Below are 17928 nucleotides of genomic sequence, written 5' to 3'. Positions count from 1 at the left end.
AAACTTGTTCTTTCCAGGGCTAAGGGGCCACCTGCAGATCCCATGGTGTTTGGGACCAGGTTGTCCCCTCACATCCAGCTGTTTGCAGCTGGCACTCGAGTTCTGGGTGATGACATCTGAGTGTTTTTTGCCAACCTTGAGGCCAATTGGGGCAGGGCAGTATGGGGCAGGTGCCAATTCAGGGCAGGTCCCATGGTTGTGGGGGACACTGTATGGTGGGGAAGGGTCCTTGCTGCCTCTCCTACCCCCACTCTGCCCCTGTCCCCATTGTGTTTCCCAGAGCCTCCATGGCCCCAGGCGCTGGGGCTGAATGCGGACAGGCAACTTTTGCAGTAAAACCTAATGGAATAAACCAATTCCCTTAACCCACTTATCCGGCTGATCCAATAAAGGTGGCTGGGAATAAAGTGTGTGCGTGGTCTTAATGCATGCCTGCCCCCCCCCCTCCATCCCTGGTCCTGGCAGTACTGTTGGTCTGTCTGTCACAGCCTGGCCCCAGACGCTGTGCAGCATAGACAGGGACAGAGGTGGTTCTGGGGCTGCGACTTGGTGGCCCTCATTGACGGGACCTGGAGCAGTGGCTGTGCTGGTGGAAGTGGCTCTGATCCCTGCAGATAACCCGGCACAAAGTGGCTGCAGGTGAGTGGCAGGGGCTGTGAGCGTGGCTATCGTGGTGTCCTACCCCCCAACCCCTGTCCCCAAGGGTGACTGCTTTGGCCACTTGGTGCAGTGGGGACCTTGAGCAGCGTCACTCATCCCTGTGCTGCTTTCATCTAATCGGGATTTTGGGGGTGCAGTGGGGTGGGGATGTGGTGGGGAGGGATGTGAAAGGTGGGGTGGGCATGGAGGGATGGAGATGGGGAGGGTGGAGGGGGAAGGATGGGATGGAAATGGAAGGATGAGGATGGGGATTGGGAAGGAGTGAGAAGGGTGGGGATGGGGATGGGGATGGGGATGGGGATGGGGATGGGGATGGGGATGGGGATGGGGTGGGAGGGCAGATGTAACTGAAGGGCTGAGGCAGAAGAAATGGGGAAGTGGGCTGGGGTTGGGGCCAGGTGGAGGAAATGGGGCAATCATAGAATCATAGAATGGCTTGGGCTGAAAAGGACCACAACAATCATCTGGTCCCAACCCCCTGCTGTGTGCAGGTCACCAACCAGCAGCCCAGGCTGCCCAGAGCCACATCCAGCCTGGCCTTGAATGCCTGCAGGGATGGGGCATCCACAGCCTCCTTGGGCAACCTGTTCCAGTGCCTCACCAACCTCTGGGTGAAAAACTTCCTCCTAATATCTACAGAAGTGTGGGCAGGGAGAGCAGAGACAGAATAACAAGGATAGGAACTTAGGGACAGGATCCTGAGGTCAGAAGCACAGCAGGATCAGGAGCTCAGGATCAGAAGCATGGGGACAAGAGCAGTGTGTGGAGAGGAGCATGGGGACAGGAGAACAGTGGGGACAGGTGCTCAGGGACAGGAGCAGAGTGAGGACAGGAGCTCAGAATCAGGATCACAGCAGGATCAGGAACTCGGGGACAGGAGCAGAGTGAGGACAGGAGGCAGCAGGGCTGGGCGTGCCATGGTTGCTGGGTGCAACCCTGCGCAGGTGACGCAGCAGGAAGCATCCAAGTCCCGTGGCAGGTGAGGGCGGTCCGGGCTCCACCACCCCAGGGTGGGCCCCATCAGGGCCTGGTTGCCCTCGCTGTGTCCCCACAGGCTCAATGGATGGGACCCCATCACCTCCCAGCCCCGCCGGGCTCTCAGCCTACGTGGCAGTGTCACAGCTGCTGGGCCTGACGCTGCTGGCGGCCACGGGAGCCTGGCTGGGCCGTTACCGGGGTGGAGTGGCCTGGCAGAACCCGCTGCAGTTCAACGCCCACCCGCTGTGCATGGTGTTGGGCATGGTGTTCCTGCAGGGGGACGGTGAGTGGGAAGGCCTCAGTGCAACCTGGATGGGTAATTGTGTGGGTGGGAAGAGCTAGGGAAATGTGGGGGGGGGACACAGGGAGTTGGGGGTCCATGGGGAGGTTAAGGGTCCCCAGGGATGTGGGAAGGATACAGAGAGATGTGGGGGTTCATGGTGGGGTTGGGGTTCCCAGGGATGTAGGGGGGGACATAGGGAGATGTGGGGGTGCCAGGGAGTGGGGTGGGTCCAGGCGTATGTGGGGATCCCAGGGAGATGTGGAGGGTCCAGAGAGGTGCAGGGTGGGTCTGGAGGTGTGGGTGTGGGGGTCCCAGGGAGGTATGGGGTGGGCTCAGAGATGTGGGGGAAGGGGAGGTTCCAAGGAGGTGTGGGGATCCTAGGGAGGTGTGGGTGTCCCATAGACATGTGAGGGTTCCAAGGAGGTGGGGGTCCCAGGGAGGTATGGGGATCTCGGAGAGATGTGGGGGTTGCAGAGAGATACAGGGTGGGGCCAGGGACATGTGGGGGTCCCAGGGAGGTGGGGGATTCCAGGGACATGTGGGGGTCTCAGGGAGGTATGGGAATCTCAGAGAGATGTGGGGATCCCAGGGAGGTATGTGGTGGGTCCAAGGATGAGGGGGTCCGAGGGAGGTGGGGTCCATGGGGAGGTTGGGTTCCCAGGAATATGGGGGGACCCAGGGACATGTGTTGGTTCCGGGGAGGTGGGAGGCCCGTGGACACTGCCCCACTGCTCACTGCCCTCTCTCCATCAGCTCTCCTGGTGTACCGGGTGTTCAGGAACGAGGCCAGGCGCTCCACCAAAGCGCTGCACGCACTGCTGCACGGCCTGGCACTGCTCATCGCGCTCGTTGGTGGGTGCTGTGGGTGGGGGCAGTGAATGGGGCCCCCACCCCAGTGCTGATGAGCTCCTTTCCGCAGGCCTCGTGGCCGTCTTTGAGTCGCACCGTGCCAAGGGCATCTCCAACATGTACAGCCTGCACAGCTGGTGCGGGATGGCTGCCTTTGTGCTCTACCTCCTGCAGGTGAGTGCTCGCAGCCCATGGGGAGCTATGGGTTGGTTGCCTGTAGGGCTGAGCATCCTCTGATACCCCAATAACCTGCAGTGGCTCCTGGGCTGTGGCTTCTTCCTGGTGCCTGGTATGTCCTTCTCGCTGCGTGGCCGTTACAAACCCCATCACGTCTTCTTTGGCATTGCCCTCTTTGCCTTCTCCATCGCCACCTGTCTGTTGGGCATCACCGAGACGTTGCTCTTCAACATCAGGTGTGTGACTGACCTGGGTGGGTTGTAGTCCCCAGACTGCCATTAAGGGCTGCTCCAGACCCAGCCTGTGGGGCAGAGCCCAGCTCCTGCCCAGGCCGCGGTTCTGTGGCTGTGAATCACCCCGAGGGTTTGAGTTGTGCTGGTGCTGAGTCATTTCCCACATGCTGTTTAATAGGGGCCTGCAGCAGCTTTTTCCTTTGGTCCTAATGGGGAATATAATTAGCACTACAGTTGCTCTACAGCCAGATGCACGCATAACCACCCTGGAAAGCTCAGGTTCCCCAAAAAACCTCTGCCCACTTGCTGGGAGGATGCAGGGATGTCCCACATCCCTGAGAGCCCCACACGCACCCAGCTGCATGGTGCCGGGCCAGGCTGCCCGTAGGGTCTCTTTGCAAAGCAGTCTCACTTCTTGCACTGATTTGGGGACAAAGGACCCTTCCCAATGTCTGAACCTGCCTGTGGAGGTACTGCAGCTTTCTCCGGGAAGAGGAAGATCAGGATGAGAGGGGTTCCAGCCCTGGTAGGGATGGTCACCCACGCTGCAAAGCTCAAGCATCCCCGTCTGCACCCACAGGGACTCCTACAGCCACTTTGTGCCAGAGGGAGTCCTGGCCAACGTGCTGGGGCTGCTGCTGGTGGCCTTTGGGTTGGTGGTGGGCTACGTGCTGACACGGGATGACTGGAAGCGGGCACCGCTGGCCGAGGAGATGGCCCTCTCCATGGACTTCAAGACACTCACAGAGGGCGAGAGCCCCGGAGGCAGCCAGTGAGGCCCCCAGCTGCCCAGTCCTGGTGGATGTTGGATGTTTCTGTGTGCCCCAGCTCCGTGCCCAGTATTGGTGAGCAGAGCCTTTGCTCGGGGCTCCCTCTGCATCTCCTGCTCTGTGTGGATGGAGGTGCCACCACATATAGCGTCCCCAGGCTCAGCGTTTCCCTACTGCCAACCTCCAAAGCCCATTCCCACCTCTTTGTGCCAAGCAGCAGATTGGATGCGTCCCATCACCAACATTTCTACGTGTTCTCAGCCCACACCCTCCAGGGCTGCAGCCACCGAAGTTCCCCTGCAGCTCCAAGCAATGCCACATCTGTGCAATTTAATGTCAGTATGTTCAAAATGTTTTCCCCTCTTGTGCAATGTGTTGTCTGCAAAGTGAACGCTCCTGCCTTAATAAATATTTGCAGCTAACCCTGTCTCTCACTCATCATTTCGGGTACCCCAAAGCACCTCCCGCTGCCCCAGGTTGGGCAGAACCAGGCTGTTCCCACCAACGCCTGCTGCCATTTGGGATCTTTCATGTGAGGTTGGGAACCATCAGTCCAAAGGCTGTTTCCAAGTGTTAACCATTTATAAATAAGTACATTTTTTTTTTTTTCATACATACAGTTTTCATTGTACAGATTACAATCTGTATACATTGGGGTGAGGGGGGGGGAAATGCATTCTTTTGAACTTTTCACATCTATCTCACAGCTCACATGTACAGACAAGAAAACTCTGCTCAAGCAAATACAGCAAAGGAAAAAATATGTTTTCTTCTTTCCTTATACATGAGAGGCAAAGGCCTCCGCTGTCCGCAGGGGTTGTTCTCCCCACTGCACAATGTCACAACTGTGTGGTGTTCAATATATCATCAGTAGAGAGAACAGAACATGCATTGAATAATATACTGTACAGAGAAAGTCCTTTACATCGGAATTATAGAAAAGCTAAAGGAAAATTAAGTGTCTTAAAGATCTTCCCAGCAAGTGTCTCGAAGGATGGCAACCAGGGGGATTGTACAAATCACAAAATGTGCATACTGTACAGGTCTGTACCAACTCGGATCCTCTCGGAAGTGAAGACAGAAACAGACAAAACGCTGAATGCAACACTATGGGAAAGGGAAGGCCGGGCAGGAGCGACGCCTGCGGTGCTGGAAGTCCACACCAGTCCGTAGGTCAGCAAGGAGCGAAGGCGAAGCGGCCGCCTCTCCTGGGCCCGAGGCGCCCACCCGGCCCAACCCCGCGGGGTCCCGGCGCCCACCTGCCTCCCGCGGGGCTCCCCCAGGAGGGACCAAGTCCTTCTTGCAAAGCTGGCGTGGCACTGAGACGCGGCGGTGGCCGGGAGGGGAGGAGGCGGCGGATCCCATTGGTGTCCATTCACTGCAGAGGTGATGACTGCGTGAGCTTCGGTTTTCTTTCGGGTGGATCTGGAGCAGTTCCAGTGAGATCCAGCTGCCGTCAGTTGGACACGAACGCACCTTGCTAAAGAATTGAGCCCTTAGTGGTTTTAGATTACAAAAAGAGTTTGATTGAATGAAAATCCAGCAATTATCCAAACAAATCTGAAAAAAAGCAGATTGACTTTCACCGTTGTGCTTGTGTCCAAATGCACCCCAGCGGCGTCGGGGAGCGCAACCATCCGGGAGCGAAGGCGTTCTCTGCAGAGGTCCCTGCGCCGCGCCGTGCCCTCAGCCCTTCTCACAACACCAGGAGTCGTCGGCGACCCCGAAGACAAATCCGAGCCCAAAGCCACCAAGGAGTGACCCAGGACCTCCTCTGCAACCAACAGGCACGGCGGCTTGCTCGTTTCTCTAGGTAAGGCGGAGCTGGCACTTGGGTTCAGCTAGACTTCTTCTGGGTAACCCTGAATTCACAACTGCCTTTGTACGAGGGGACTGCATCGCCGCCCGTTCCGTACCACCCCGCTTCAGGACCTAACCCACATATGGCTTAGGCGTGATGCACACACACAGTTTACGCTAGCTAAGCAGGTTTCTTTACAGCCATGTGAAATTAGAAACAAAACAAAACGAAACAACACAACAAAGTTCAGCCCTGGATGAAGCAGCGCAGGGTGGGCAGCCCAGGCTGCACCTCTGGGCTGGAGCAACGACCTCAGCTTTGGAACATCTTCCCTTTGCCAAACACTTTTATCGGTCCCTCATGGCTGTTGTCAGAGCCCTCCAATGTCATGCTCAGCACGTAGGGGCAGCAGCACGACTGCATGATGCAGGCACCCCGCCTGGCACCGCAGCATCCTTCATCCTGGGGTACAAACCAGAACCATGTGAGCCTACACTGGAGCACAAACCAGAACCATGTGAATCTACACCGGGGCACAAACCAGAACCATGTGAATCTACACCGGGGCACAAACCAGAACCATGTGAATCTACACCGGGGCACAAACCAGAACCATGTGATTCCAAACCAGGGCACAAACCAGAACTGTGACCCCACACTGTGCCACAGCAGCCCCACACTGAGGTTGTGGCTCTGCAGTACAGAGTGCAAGGGACATCTGCTGGTGCTGCAGCTCAATACAGGTGTGTGCTCCCACACTGCTGACCAACCGAACCCCAAGAGCCAAATCCAGAAGGTTTCAAGGTTGCCAATGATCTCAGTGCACCCTAAAGGACCCCGCAAGATGTGAGAAACCCGAATGGGAGTTACTGAAAGAAGCTGAAGGCACAGCGCAGAGTGGGGCACTACGGTCTGCAGCAAAGACAGTGAGGGGACGTGGGTGAGACTGGAGCAATGAGGGCACTTCACAGCAGGACCACAAACACACACCAACCTCTGCTCCTGCGCGAGCGAACCCGAGCGTGATGCTGGGGGGAGAGAGCAGCTCCTCACCCCTATGAGAACTGCTGGGGAAGCGCCTTAAAGCCACTGCAAAGGATGTTGTGTTTGAAAGCGACTCCGCCTGTCGATGCTTATGTACAAGAGTTGGTCCTTGTGCTAGAAACAATTCGTTGGTCTGTGGTTTGTTGGTTTTTTTTTTTCCCTTTTTTCTTTTTTTGAAAAATACACCAAGAGACGAGAGCTGCTTTGCTATTTCCTAATGAGGACACTACTCACTTAAATATCCAGTATTTATCAGAGGAACAAATTCTAACAGTAAAGTGCACCCATGTACAGAGAGAACAGATGGAAAACCGCTAGAGCAAGAATCCTGTGAAAATGCAACACTCACCATCGTGACAAACCCACACGCTGCACTACGCCAGTGTTGTCTCCATGTGTGTGGTTACAGTGAGAGCTGTGTTCTGGTTTTATCCTTAAAACACCTTCACAAACCCGAGGTGGCACTGGGGGACATGGGGCAGTGAGCAGCACAGCGCATGCAGCTCTCCAAGTGTGCGCTTTGCTGCGCAGCAGAGCGGGGCTGAGCTTGGTTCCTTTTCCCATTCCAAGAAGCAACTGAAGGCAGAAAGCTGCTCGTGTTCAGAAACTGAGGGGAAGGGGTTTTCTACTTGCAAAGCACAACTGCTTCCAAAAGAGGGACACACAGCAGCACGCTGCTTCCAAGGAGAGAAGCAGCGCTGCCGGCACTCCCCCAGCCCTGTGAGAAAGCCAAGGTTGGGGCTGAGCTGTGCTTGAGAAGCAACAAGCCAACTTCAATGCAAACAGTGCCCTGAACAAATACACAACACAAGCAGAGGAAAAGCCCGGGATGGTCTTGGTGTGTCTGTGAGACACGAGGTCCTGCTGTGCCCAACTTGGGCTGAGCCCAACCACCGCCGGGGCTGGCTTAACTCCAGGCTGAGTGCTGTGGCTCCGTTTGAGGCATTCTGCAAACTACGTCCAGATTTAGGTAGCCCTTTGGAAACATCAACAGGTTCTGCTCACTCTTCCTGCTCAGCACCAGATCCCTTTCTTGCCCCATAACACCACGGATGGGGTCAGCCTCAGCTGGGGAGGGCAGTCAGTCCACAGCAGGGCTTGGAGCCGGCGGGCTGTAAGGTCCCTTCTAACCCAACCACCTCATGGTTCTATGACTTTGCTGTTAAGAGCTGCTATGGGTGAGGCTCAGCAGTGGACAACAGGCACTATTTTTGCTTTAAAACAAGCTCCAGGTTTATCGCTCGTCCAACCAATCACCCTCAGTAATGGAAAGGCAAATTACAAAGCAAGCAGCACTAAGTGAAGCATTGGTAAAGAAGTCCCTCCACTCATCCCAAGAAATGCCAGGGAACAACTGCAAAATTCAGCACAAAGGTTTCTGGAAGTGTCCCCCGCTGTTCACACTGCCTTGATGTGACTTGTGTTTGATTTACAAAAAATAAGAGAAAAACAACCAAAGCACAAAAAAATGTCCTGAAACAGAGCACATAAATAAATTATAAATATCTCTCTTTTAACTAAAGGTCCTTAAAGAGCAAAGCACCATCTCTCCCATCTACAGGTAAGAGAACAGAGCAATCGCTTTGCAAGATTTTGGGATGGACCCTGCAACCGTTGTCACCGGACTCATCCCATCCCAGAGCCACAGTGCCACGTTACACATCCCAGCCAAGAAATAAACTGTGGATTTCCTTTTCGGAAAGGATTTCCTAGTCGAAAAGACAGAACACCATAAAAAGCCCCCAAACAGATGAAAACCCCAACATTCAGCTGTCCTGATGATAAATGTGGTGCCACGTTTGGGATGCAGCCATCTGCTAATGGGTCAACTGAGCTGTGGTCCCACTCCTAACCCAATTCCCTCGGCCCATGAATGTGCAATCTCTGAGCACCTGCAACGTGCCCGTGAGTAAACCAACATCAGGACACCCAGATGACAAAGTAGCAAAGCACCTGGTGACCCCCATCCCTTCTGGCAGCGTAAGCAATTAAAGAAACACAATTCCAATTGCAGTGCTGCACACCGGTCGAGCAGGATGGGTGCTGTGCATAGCTACGAATGATGCTCTGCTCTGTCTGAGCAAAGGGAATGCTGGGCAGGGAACAGCCCTGCTGAGTGGCAGCCTGCAGATGCAGCCCCAGAAGAGGTTCTTGGGACACCTGTTCTGCTCCCACCGGGAACTGTCACCAGTAAGAGCTCATTGAGACATAAGAAACTAACTGAAATTGGACGCGATTGTCTCCTGAAAAAGATCCGGTTACCTCCCACTGCGTAGGGGATGTTCCTGGCCTACCCCGCACCGCGTACTGGGATATCCTGGTTGGCAGCTGCCAAGTGAGGGAGCTCAGCTGGAATTGGGTAATGTACTGCTTGGCTGATGGTGGCTTCACAGTCAGCTGGGGGACGGAAGGGCTGGAGCGCGTGCATGGTGTCTGACCACTGCACCAAGTACCGGAGAAACGTGGTCATGTCGCTACCAAAGAGAAATAAAAATAATAATAATAATAATAATAATAATAATAATAATAATATGCATGGAAATCAAGCTTGGAAGTGTGTGCTGCAAACATAAGGGTCTTACTCCAACAAGCGTCTCTTACACATTAGACTCCACAAATGGTCTCTTTGGTTTGATTGGGGATGTCTGCCCTTGCCGGGAGTCCCGGGAGAGCTGCCTGTACAGGTTGTCCTGGTAGGCCTGTGCCACCGGCAGCGTCCTCGCCACCTTCACATCGGGGTACGAGGAGGCTTGGGTGACTCTCTCCAGTAGGTCTCCCCGGGACCCATTGGCCAGCATCCCATGGGGGCTGTAATAGTCTTCCTCTAGCAAATGGCCATTCTGTGCATTGTTGGTTTTGTTATAAAAGGCAATGTTGCTGATTGAAGAAGGTGGGCTAAATGATTCCGGCTGGGGGAGATTGCCAGGAGACGTAGGGCTAATAACAGTGTCCACTGATGACACGGCCCAGGTCCGGTTCTGCTGATGGAGGTGGGGGTACTGCTGAGTCCGAGCGGTTTTGTCAATGATTCCCATGAACGGTGTGGTCCGGGAACGGGCCGGCTCGCTGGGGTACCCACCCTGAGTGGGGGACACTGGGGACAGCTCGTCGCACGCCCGGTCGTAGGCCGGCTTGAGAGGGATCTCCATTTGCTGGATCGAGGCGGAGGGGCGGAAGTTGGGCGTCAGGTTGGAGGTGGATGAGATGCTATTGCTGGAGGGAGAGAAGCGCAGACCGACGCTCTGCGAATGGAGCAGCGGCCTCGGGGTCGGCGGGTGAGGCTTGATTTCGCTGGGGTTAACGCTGATGGGCCTCCGGATGAGGTGGGACACGTCCGGCGAGCCGAGCTGGCCAGAGGGCATAGATGAACGCTCCAGGTCCAGCTTTGAGTGGCACATGGGGTAGTAGGAAGCAGACTGGCTGCGCCCGATCTGGGGTGTCTGGCTGTACCTCATGCCCCCTCTGTACGCCGAGGACGGCCTCTGCGGAAGATCTTCCTTGGCCAACCCTCCGTGCTGGCAGATGGCCCCCGCACTGAGGCTGGCCTGCACGTGCTGCACGGGCCGACTGTCCCCTACGATCCCCCCGATGGAGCCCTGGTACACCAGCCTGCTCTGGTTGACCCCCATCTCCCCCGCCGCCGCCTGGTACTTGCTGGCCATCGAGTGGGCAACCTGGCTGTAGGCACCGGTGGGGATGACGGTGCTGGAGTGCACGGCTGAGCTGGGCTGGTTGCTCCGCACGATCTGCGCCTTTGCTGGCTGCAGCCTCAGGCCCTGCTGAGGCACGGCCACGGGCAGCTGGGGCATCTGGAAGGAGCGCTGTGACATTTTGGACAGCGGGGATTTGGGCCTGCCGGGAAGTGGGCTGACAGCACTGGGTTCTTGCTGATAGCGAACCGGGGAGCCCGACTGCGACCTGTACACGCTCATGCCGTCTGCGGGGGGGCTGGCGCGGTACTGAGGGCCTCTGCGAAGAGGAGAAGGCGGTGGGCTCTGATATTCCTTCCCTTGGCTCCCGACGGGAGGTGGGCTGAAGCGGTACGAGGAGCCCTGATGGGCAGGAGAGGTGTGCGGAGGACTGGGCCGGTAATGGGAATTCTGGTGTGTTGGAGACAGAGTGGGAGACGTGGACTGGTAGGCCTGCCTGGTGGGAGAGCCCACCGAGCTGTTGGACCTGAAATCAAAGACCTGATGGGAGCCGAGAGGTGAGCCAGAAATATATGCTGAGTCCCGGTGAGCCGGGGAGGGGGGTGGGCTCTGGATGATGGGAAGCCCTTGGTTTGGCCTGGACTCCGTCTGCAAGCCAATGGAAACGTTCTCAACGTCCTGCTCGAGGTACTCCTCCTCAAAAATGTCTTGCACAGAATACAGCTCTTCATGCTGGGCTTCGGGCTCAGGCTCTGCTGGCAGCGGGGGTGGCTGCTGCTGCTGCTGCTGCTGCTGCTGCACCTGCCGGCACTCCTCCTCCACTCGCAGCAGCAGCCGCTGGATCTCACGGTTGTTGGGGCACAGCTTGATGGCCTCGTTCAGGTCCTCCAGGGCTGCTGCAAACTGCCTGCTTGACAAAGGGACGGAGAGGAGAACTGAAGTTACTCTGCATTCGAACAAAGCTGTTCTTGGAGGATGTTGGGGGTTAAATGGCTTTGTCCCGTTTACTGTGACTGCTGCAGCTAGCTGCTGCCCTACAACCCTCCCTGGGATTTATTTTATCCAAATTGAAGGTAAATACTGCCAGCCATTCCAGAAAGAGGGGAAAATATGGTCCTGAGATGGCACAGTCCAACTTTGCAGGACAAGGTTTTAAGTTGAGGGAGGGAATATTTAGGTTGGATGTCAGGGGGAAGTTGTTTGCTATGAGAGTGGTGAGGTACTGGAACAGCTGCCCAGAGAGGCTGTGGATGCCCCATCCATCCCTGGAGGTGTTCAAGGCCAGGTTGGATGGGGCCCTGGACAGCATGGTCTGGAATTAAATGTGGAGGCTGGTGGCCCTGCCTTGTGGCAGGGGGCTGGAGCTTCATGATCCTTGAGGTCCCTTCCAACCCTGTGTTTCTGCGACTCTGTGATTAGCAGAACACCTCCACAGCGCGCATTATGGGCTGACTGATTATTTCTCACAGCACCACCACAAGCTCTGCCCCGTGTTAGCAAAGGCGAAGCCAAAGCAGCTGAGCTCACTGTAGCTGTAAACGAGTGCAGCTCTGATGGAACTGCAGCTGCTGACACCAGTGAAAACGTAGCTTCTGCCCACTGCCAAGCACACACAGCGTCAGAGCTGGCTGCAGGACCCAGGGGTTCCCAAGGGCAGCCCATCAGGCTCAGCTGGCTCTCCAATTCTGCAATGGATTTGGCTAACTTCTGCAGAATGAAGGGTCCGAGCAATGTCAGCAAGCCTGCAGTCCCCCCCAGGGATGGCATGGCAACAGCAAGGCTGTGAGGAATAACAGGAGGTGGAGTTCAGGGAGGTGGGCTGTCAATTACAGGGACATTGTTTGCTTTGGAGCAGAACCATCTGACCATCGCTGTGACCTGAGGGATGATAGCGCTCCCTGGGCTGGATGTGCCAACACCCCAGTTTGCTGCTCTATCACAGAAAAACTCCCCAGCACCTCCCAACAGCAGCCTGAGCTTCTTCACAGCCTACTGGAATCCAGATGCAAGGAGGAAAAGCCTCATCCTCTGGATGTGCTGACCTCAGGGCTGCTGCACAAACAGGGAAACAAACAAGGGCAGAAATGATCATAGTTTCTGTTGGAGAGACCTGGGGAGAAAAGGATGCTTGTATGCCTGGGGACTGATTTAATCTGGAACCCAGTTCTTACGCTTCCTTAAAGCGTTTTGGAAACAATGGAGAGGAAAGCCATGAAAGGAAAGGCACAAGGTCAGCATGGCTCAGCTGAAGGGCTCCTCAGCAGAACAGAAGGTCAGGACTGCACCGCCCACATGGAGTGCAGGAGAAGCAGGCAGCCCCACAGGGGGTCATTCCAGGGGGTGAACATGGGAATGCCACGGGCTCCAGATGCACAGAAAGGCCATACTGCACGGCCCACTGCTCCGAGGGCCAGAAGCACAACAGCTGGCACAGTCACTGCATGACTGGTCACCAGCTCTGCCCTGCAAGGAGTGCTGCTGGGCAGGGAGTCGGGGATTTAAGGTCAGACAAAAGCACTGTGAAGATCAGGAGCTGCTCCTTCACATAATGTGAATCACATTTTGCTTCAAGTTCAAGCTGAGGTTGAACTGAAGTGTATTTTTGAAAGAACACCAGTCTTGGTGTAAAGGCTCCCAGTGCAGCACAGTTTTCCATATTCAGCTAAGATGAATGGCTCAAAAACATTTACGCTCAGTTTTGTCATCTCATGAAGGAATGTTCCTTTGCCACTTCTTCACGTGGGGACACTCACACAGAGCTGCATGCACTCAGCTTTCTCTATCTCCTCACCTGCTGCTGCGTTTGGCCCTTGCTCTTGCATAGTAAGCTTCGTAAGATTTCGGTTTCAGCTCCAGTGCTTTAGTAGCGAATTCCTCTGCCATTCCAAAGTCCTGTCATTACAATAGGTGGGTAGGTGAGTCATTGAATAGATAGATAAATAAAAACATATACAAACTGTGGAGAAAATGAACTTATTACAGACATATTTTGCACGTTAGCTCTGAAAAACTGACAATACTGGAATGTTTCACATGGATTCCACATCACTTACAACCGAAGTGCTCTGCTGGCACATCCAAAGACTCAAAGCCCTTTCCATGCTGCTGGATGCTGTCAGCACCTACCAGAGGCTGGCATGCCACCAGCTCTCTTCTCATTGTGTCCCCAACAAGAACATGCAATCCCTGTCCAACAACCTACAGTCTTGAGGAAATATCTGGTCTCACAGAGCCTGGAATGTAATCTCATGAAGGACTCTTTTTCCACGGTTGAAAGCGATAGGAAACCTTTCCCACGCCCTCAGCTTCCCACTCTGAAACACTGACATACTTGAAAGGAGCTGAACAAAGCTGTGCATGAAGGAAGGGACTGCTGGTACCTTGGGAGCTACAAACAGGACCTGCGTGGCCAAGATCTCCCACCTGGGCCACTATTTCACTGTTCCTTTGCCTCTCCCTATGTGTTATGTTGTTGGGAGTGGGAAGGAAGAGTGTGACAGCGAAGGATGGAGATGTGATGCTGAGTGGCAATGCCATGAGATCAGCTCACACCCTGCTGCCCGTCCTCAGTGCTGAGCTCAGGTGTGAAAAGGATCTCCTCCAACTGAATGCTCACTGTTTGACTTGACACGACAAGGGGGAATGGTTTTAAAGTGAGACAGAGGAGGTTTAGGTTGGATATGAGGAGGAAGTTTTTCACCCAGAGGGTGGTGAGGCAGTGGAACAGGTTGCCCAAGGAGGTTGTGGATGCCCCATCCCTGCAGGCATTCAAGGCCAGGCTGGATGTGGCTCTGGGCAGCCTGGGCTGCTGGTTGGTGACCTGCACGCAGCAGGGGGTTGGAACCAGATGATCTTTGAGGACTATTTCAACTTAGGCCATTTTATGATTCTATGACTTGGGCTCCAGCCCCTAGCAGTCCTGGCAGAAAGTACTCAGGAATACCTCTTGTTTGTCCAAGAACTCAGTAAGCAAAGCCCACCCTGCCAGAAATGAAGATTATGAGCACAGCATACTGCCCTGCACCAAGCAGCTGTGCAGGGACAGGTAAGGCCATGTGTACCCTAACAAATCCAGGGTGAGGTTTAACCTCTCCCAAGGTGTCCATGCTGAGATTCATCTGAGCAAAGAGGCCACAGAGCAGTACGTGCCTCACTCCAGGGGGGAGGTCTGTCAGATTCTCAGACATGGGCCAGAGGTTGGCATTTTACAGTTTGGCCAAAATATGCAAACATCTTCAATCAGATTTCTACTTCTGAACCTACAGGGGAACATTTTCAAGTCTGGTCTGTGGCGAATGCTTTTGTTTGTACCTTCAGCAGCAGTTACTGAAGAAATACCACCTAACAGACCAAAGCAGACATGTAGGCAAGAGGCAGTTACCCTCATGGTCCAACCTACAGGTGCAAAAACTGCACAACTGCTTACAACTATTCAGTTTCTATCATAAACCCTGGGATGACCCAACAAGCAGCAAGCTGGGGATCTTGTCCTTTATGTGCAGGTTTAGCAAGGGGCTGCCTTGCTGAGAGAACATTCACACTTCTGCAAACTGCACTTTTCATTCCCCAGGACTGAGATTTCCTTTTCATTGCTTTTCATCTGTCTCTCTCCTAGCTCAAAGCAATGAAGGTGTCACAAAATCCCATCCTCCCTTCCCATGCAATCATCGCTGGCAGAGATACCACTTTTTGAGTCTACAGAGACTTGAAAAGTTGTGGAGGTGAAAGTCTGAGAGCAAGGGGGAGGTGGCAGTGTGCTGGAGAACAGACGTGCTGCTGAGGTTTGTCACTAGATAGATGCTGCTGGATTGGAGCAGGGAATGACAGTGCTACGGCAGTGCTGGGAGGAGAGGGAGTGAGTGGGGTGTCTGCGGATGAGTCACTGCCCTGGGGAAGCATCAGCCCCCTAAGCATATGCTCCTTCATTTTAAATTAATTAGCATTCCAAGGAGGGCATCTCCTGGCTCCTCCTCCCTCACTACTGCCCTAGAAATGTGAAAAATGCCTCCACCCCCCAAATCCACATCACCATCAAAAGGGAGTGATAAAAAATTCAAAACGCTGTAAACACAGCCATGAATTTTTCATCACCAGAGATGCATATTAAATCATTACTTTGCTCCTCTGGCAACACATAAAATGCCTGTGCTCTGCAAAGGACAACCAGGGCACACAGAGGAGACCATGGAAGTTGGGGCAGGGCTGCAGGGGGGACGTGGCTCTGTGTGCTGTGCGACTTACATTCATTTTCCTTCGACATCGGGAGAGGTTGAGAAGGAGTGACACCTTCAGCTCACGGAAGGTTTTCAGGTCTTCCCCAAAGCCTTCCCTGGGGAACTTCTTCAGGGCGTACTGGTAGCGCTGGGCAGCCTCCTTCACTTTACCTTTCTGATAGAAGGAGAACATGTCAAGGCAAATCCTTTGGGTGAGTTTACTGCAAAGCACTGCCAGACCCACGGGTGTTCTGGCGGTGAAGGTAACATGATCTCATTATTTAGCTGTTTTCTAGAAATGAAAGCCAGACCATTCGGCCAGTATCTGATCTGGAAATGCAGGTGCCATGTGCAAGCTGAGTTCTCCCATCTCAGGCAGCGGGAAACTCATCAAGAATTGTTTTAATAACTTGATCCAACTTCATCTGGTTTATGGACAAACGGAATTCTGAGCTGGGAGACCAGTAAGCCAGCTCTGCAGAGGACCCTACGTCCCTCCCATAGGTAGATGCACTCCTGGCAGCCCACTAACAGCTCAGGGGTTGATGCTGTGCACTTTAGCAGCCACACAGTGCATATCCAGTGCAGCACTCTGGCAATGAGCCTTCCTCACCACTCCGGCCTGACTCAAACCTCAGCAAGCACTAGGGAGGGTAAGGAACACAAAGCGTTGGTCCTTGGGTGCAACAGCAATAGCAAAGATAAGCATTACTACACTGATGTGGTTCTGACGTTGGATTGGGATTCATCTCCTGGAGTTCAGATGTCTAGAAATTAGGTGTCTGCATCAGCTGGGTTCCTTTTATCGTTACTGGGATGCAACAGTCACCTTCAAAAGGTGACTCAGCCTTGCTATTTTGGGCACCTGTTTTTGGGATAGGATGATCTGTGCCCTGAAAGGGGGCATCCATAGCAGCTGGAGTGAGAGAAACAGGGCAGAATGGGATCTGGGATGCACGCAATCCATGATGACCCAGACAGAAGTTTTGCAGCTATGAGCAGTAAGCTTGAAAACCTCTTTGATTCAGGTTTCAGAGTCGTATCTCTGGCAGATAACTGCAGTTGCAATGCCAGCTTTGCATATTTTCTGCTTTACCCTTGGAGCCTCACAGTGAATCACTGTTGTACTTGTATATTTCTGTGTGTGTGTGCAGATCTCCAGGTCTTAACAACACAAGGAGCAAAAGCAACTCTAACCATAATGGTAAAACACATCCCATGAGCTGAAGGACAATGAAAAAGCCACCTGTGTCTGTTTCCATCACAGAAAGTTCCTTTTCCTTCACAGCACTTCTCTGGGCTATGCTGCCTTGTTGCCTTGCTCACAGCTCAGAGCTGTCAGGTAACCACAACGCTGCCAGATCTGATGGAATGACATCAGCACTGAGAACCTCTGGAAAGCACTTGGGTTCTGGTGTTTTCAAGAAGGAAATGAAGTGCTGGCTCAGGCCCAGAATGCAGACAGCCTTGGCTTTGCTTCAGCTTTGTTAGAGAGTTTGGCATTCAACCTCCCCCTCCCTAAACCCACTAACCAAAGCCAGTTTCAGCACAAGGAATCCTGCAGGCTTTAAGGCAGCAGCACTGCTCACACTGCTATCAAAGGAGGAACAAATACATGCTGTAAGCTGCATTTTCCCTACCTCTTCAAGAAAACTCTCCTCACCTTGTAAAACATGTCTCCCTCTTCCATCAGCTTGCTCAACAGGATGATCATGATGTCTGGTTTGGAGGTGGCCATCGCCCATGTTGCTGGACCTGCAGTGTACAGGATGCATGATGGGTAAAAAACTCATACAATGCAAGGGTGGTAGGAAGCTGGGTGGAAAAAATATCCTGGGGTGGGAATTTCTGCTGGAGAGAACAACTTGTGGTGTGGTCAAAAAGCACCCAATGATGGAGCTGACAATTCCTCTTGCACTTAAAATTAATGGCATCCACATTGCAATGGTTTTTCCTTGGCAGTCAGTCATTAACGCTGGCACTAATCAGCACGGCCATGGGGGGAAATGCTGGGAGCCATCTCCACGAGAGGGCAGTGCTGTTTGCGGAACTGGGGTGGGGGCAAAGTGTGGGGGGAGTGAGAGGCTTTTAAAGGGCAAATCCAAGTGGTTACATCAAGAGTAACAGTAGGTAATTTACTCGTGAATTAATAGATATATACATGAGCGTAGCAGCAAATCCTAGCTAAAAACTTGTGCTGAGTTGGAGATGCTCTGAAGCAAAGAAGTGCTGTGGGACAGCACAAGGGGACCCAATGCAGAGCATCGTTA

At 53.8% G+C, this 17928-nt stretch overlaps 2 protein-coding genes across 16 annotated transcripts in view; one reads left to right on the top strand and one right to left on the bottom strand.

Annotated features, from left to right (window-relative positions):
* Positions 1–1591: 1591 nt before the first annotated feature.
* On the top strand, positions 1592–4372 carry CYB561 (cytochrome b561). Its single transcript, XM_085211236.1, has 5 exons — positions 1592–1921; positions 2675–2773; positions 2841–2944; positions 3026–3183; positions 3761–4372. The coding sequence occupies exons 1-5, from the start codon at positions 1720–1722 to the stop codon at positions 3954–3956; spliced, it is 759 nt and encodes a 252-aa protein (XP_085067362.1). The 5' UTR covers positions 1592–1719; the 3' UTR covers positions 3957–4372.
* Positions 4373–4513: 141 nt separating this feature from the next.
* The window catches only part of TANC2 (tetratricopeptide repeat, ankyrin repeat and coiled-coil containing 2), a 181183-nt gene continuing 167768 nt past the window's right edge, over positions 4514–17928 (bottom strand). For all 15 annotated transcript variants that reach the window (XM_085211218.1, XM_085211226.1, XM_085211229.1 and 12 more), the window contains 4 exons: positions 17322–17413; positions 15687–15833; positions 13237–13337; positions 4514–11352 (listed from right to left, as the gene is read on the bottom strand). In XM_085211218.1, the coding sequence (XP_085067344.1) occupies positions 9393–11352; positions 13237–13337; positions 15687–15833; positions 17322–17413 (2300 nt within the window). In that variant the 3' untranslated portion in view covers positions 4514–9392. The remainder of the gene's footprint in view (positions 11353–13236; positions 13338–15686; positions 15834–17321; positions 17414–17928) is intronic.

The sequence above is a fragment of the Meleagris gallopavo genome, chromosome 29 (assembly GCF_905368555.1).
Source record: "Meleagris gallopavo chromosome 29, MGAL_WU_HG_1.1, whole genome shotgun sequence".
Lineage (NCBI taxonomy): Eukaryota > Metazoa > Chordata > Aves > Galliformes > Phasianidae > Meleagris > Meleagris gallopavo.
This window is presented reverse-complemented; position numbering and strand designations above follow the sequence as displayed.

Excerpts from the sequence above, each read along its gene's own strand:
- CYB561 (XM_085211236.1), top strand. The coding sequence starts at position 1,720 with ATGGATGGGACCCCATCACCTCCCAGCCCCGCCGGGCTCTCAGCCTAC. Across the intron at positions 2,945-3,025 it reads TTGTGCTCTACCTCCTGCAG|TGGCTCCTGGGCTGTGGCTT; the intron begins GTGAGTGCTCGC and ends AATAACCTGCAG. Across the intron at positions 3,184-3,760 it reads ACGTTGCTCTTCAACATCAG|GGACTCCTACAGCCACTTTG; the intron begins GTGTGTGACTGA and ends CTGCACCCACAG.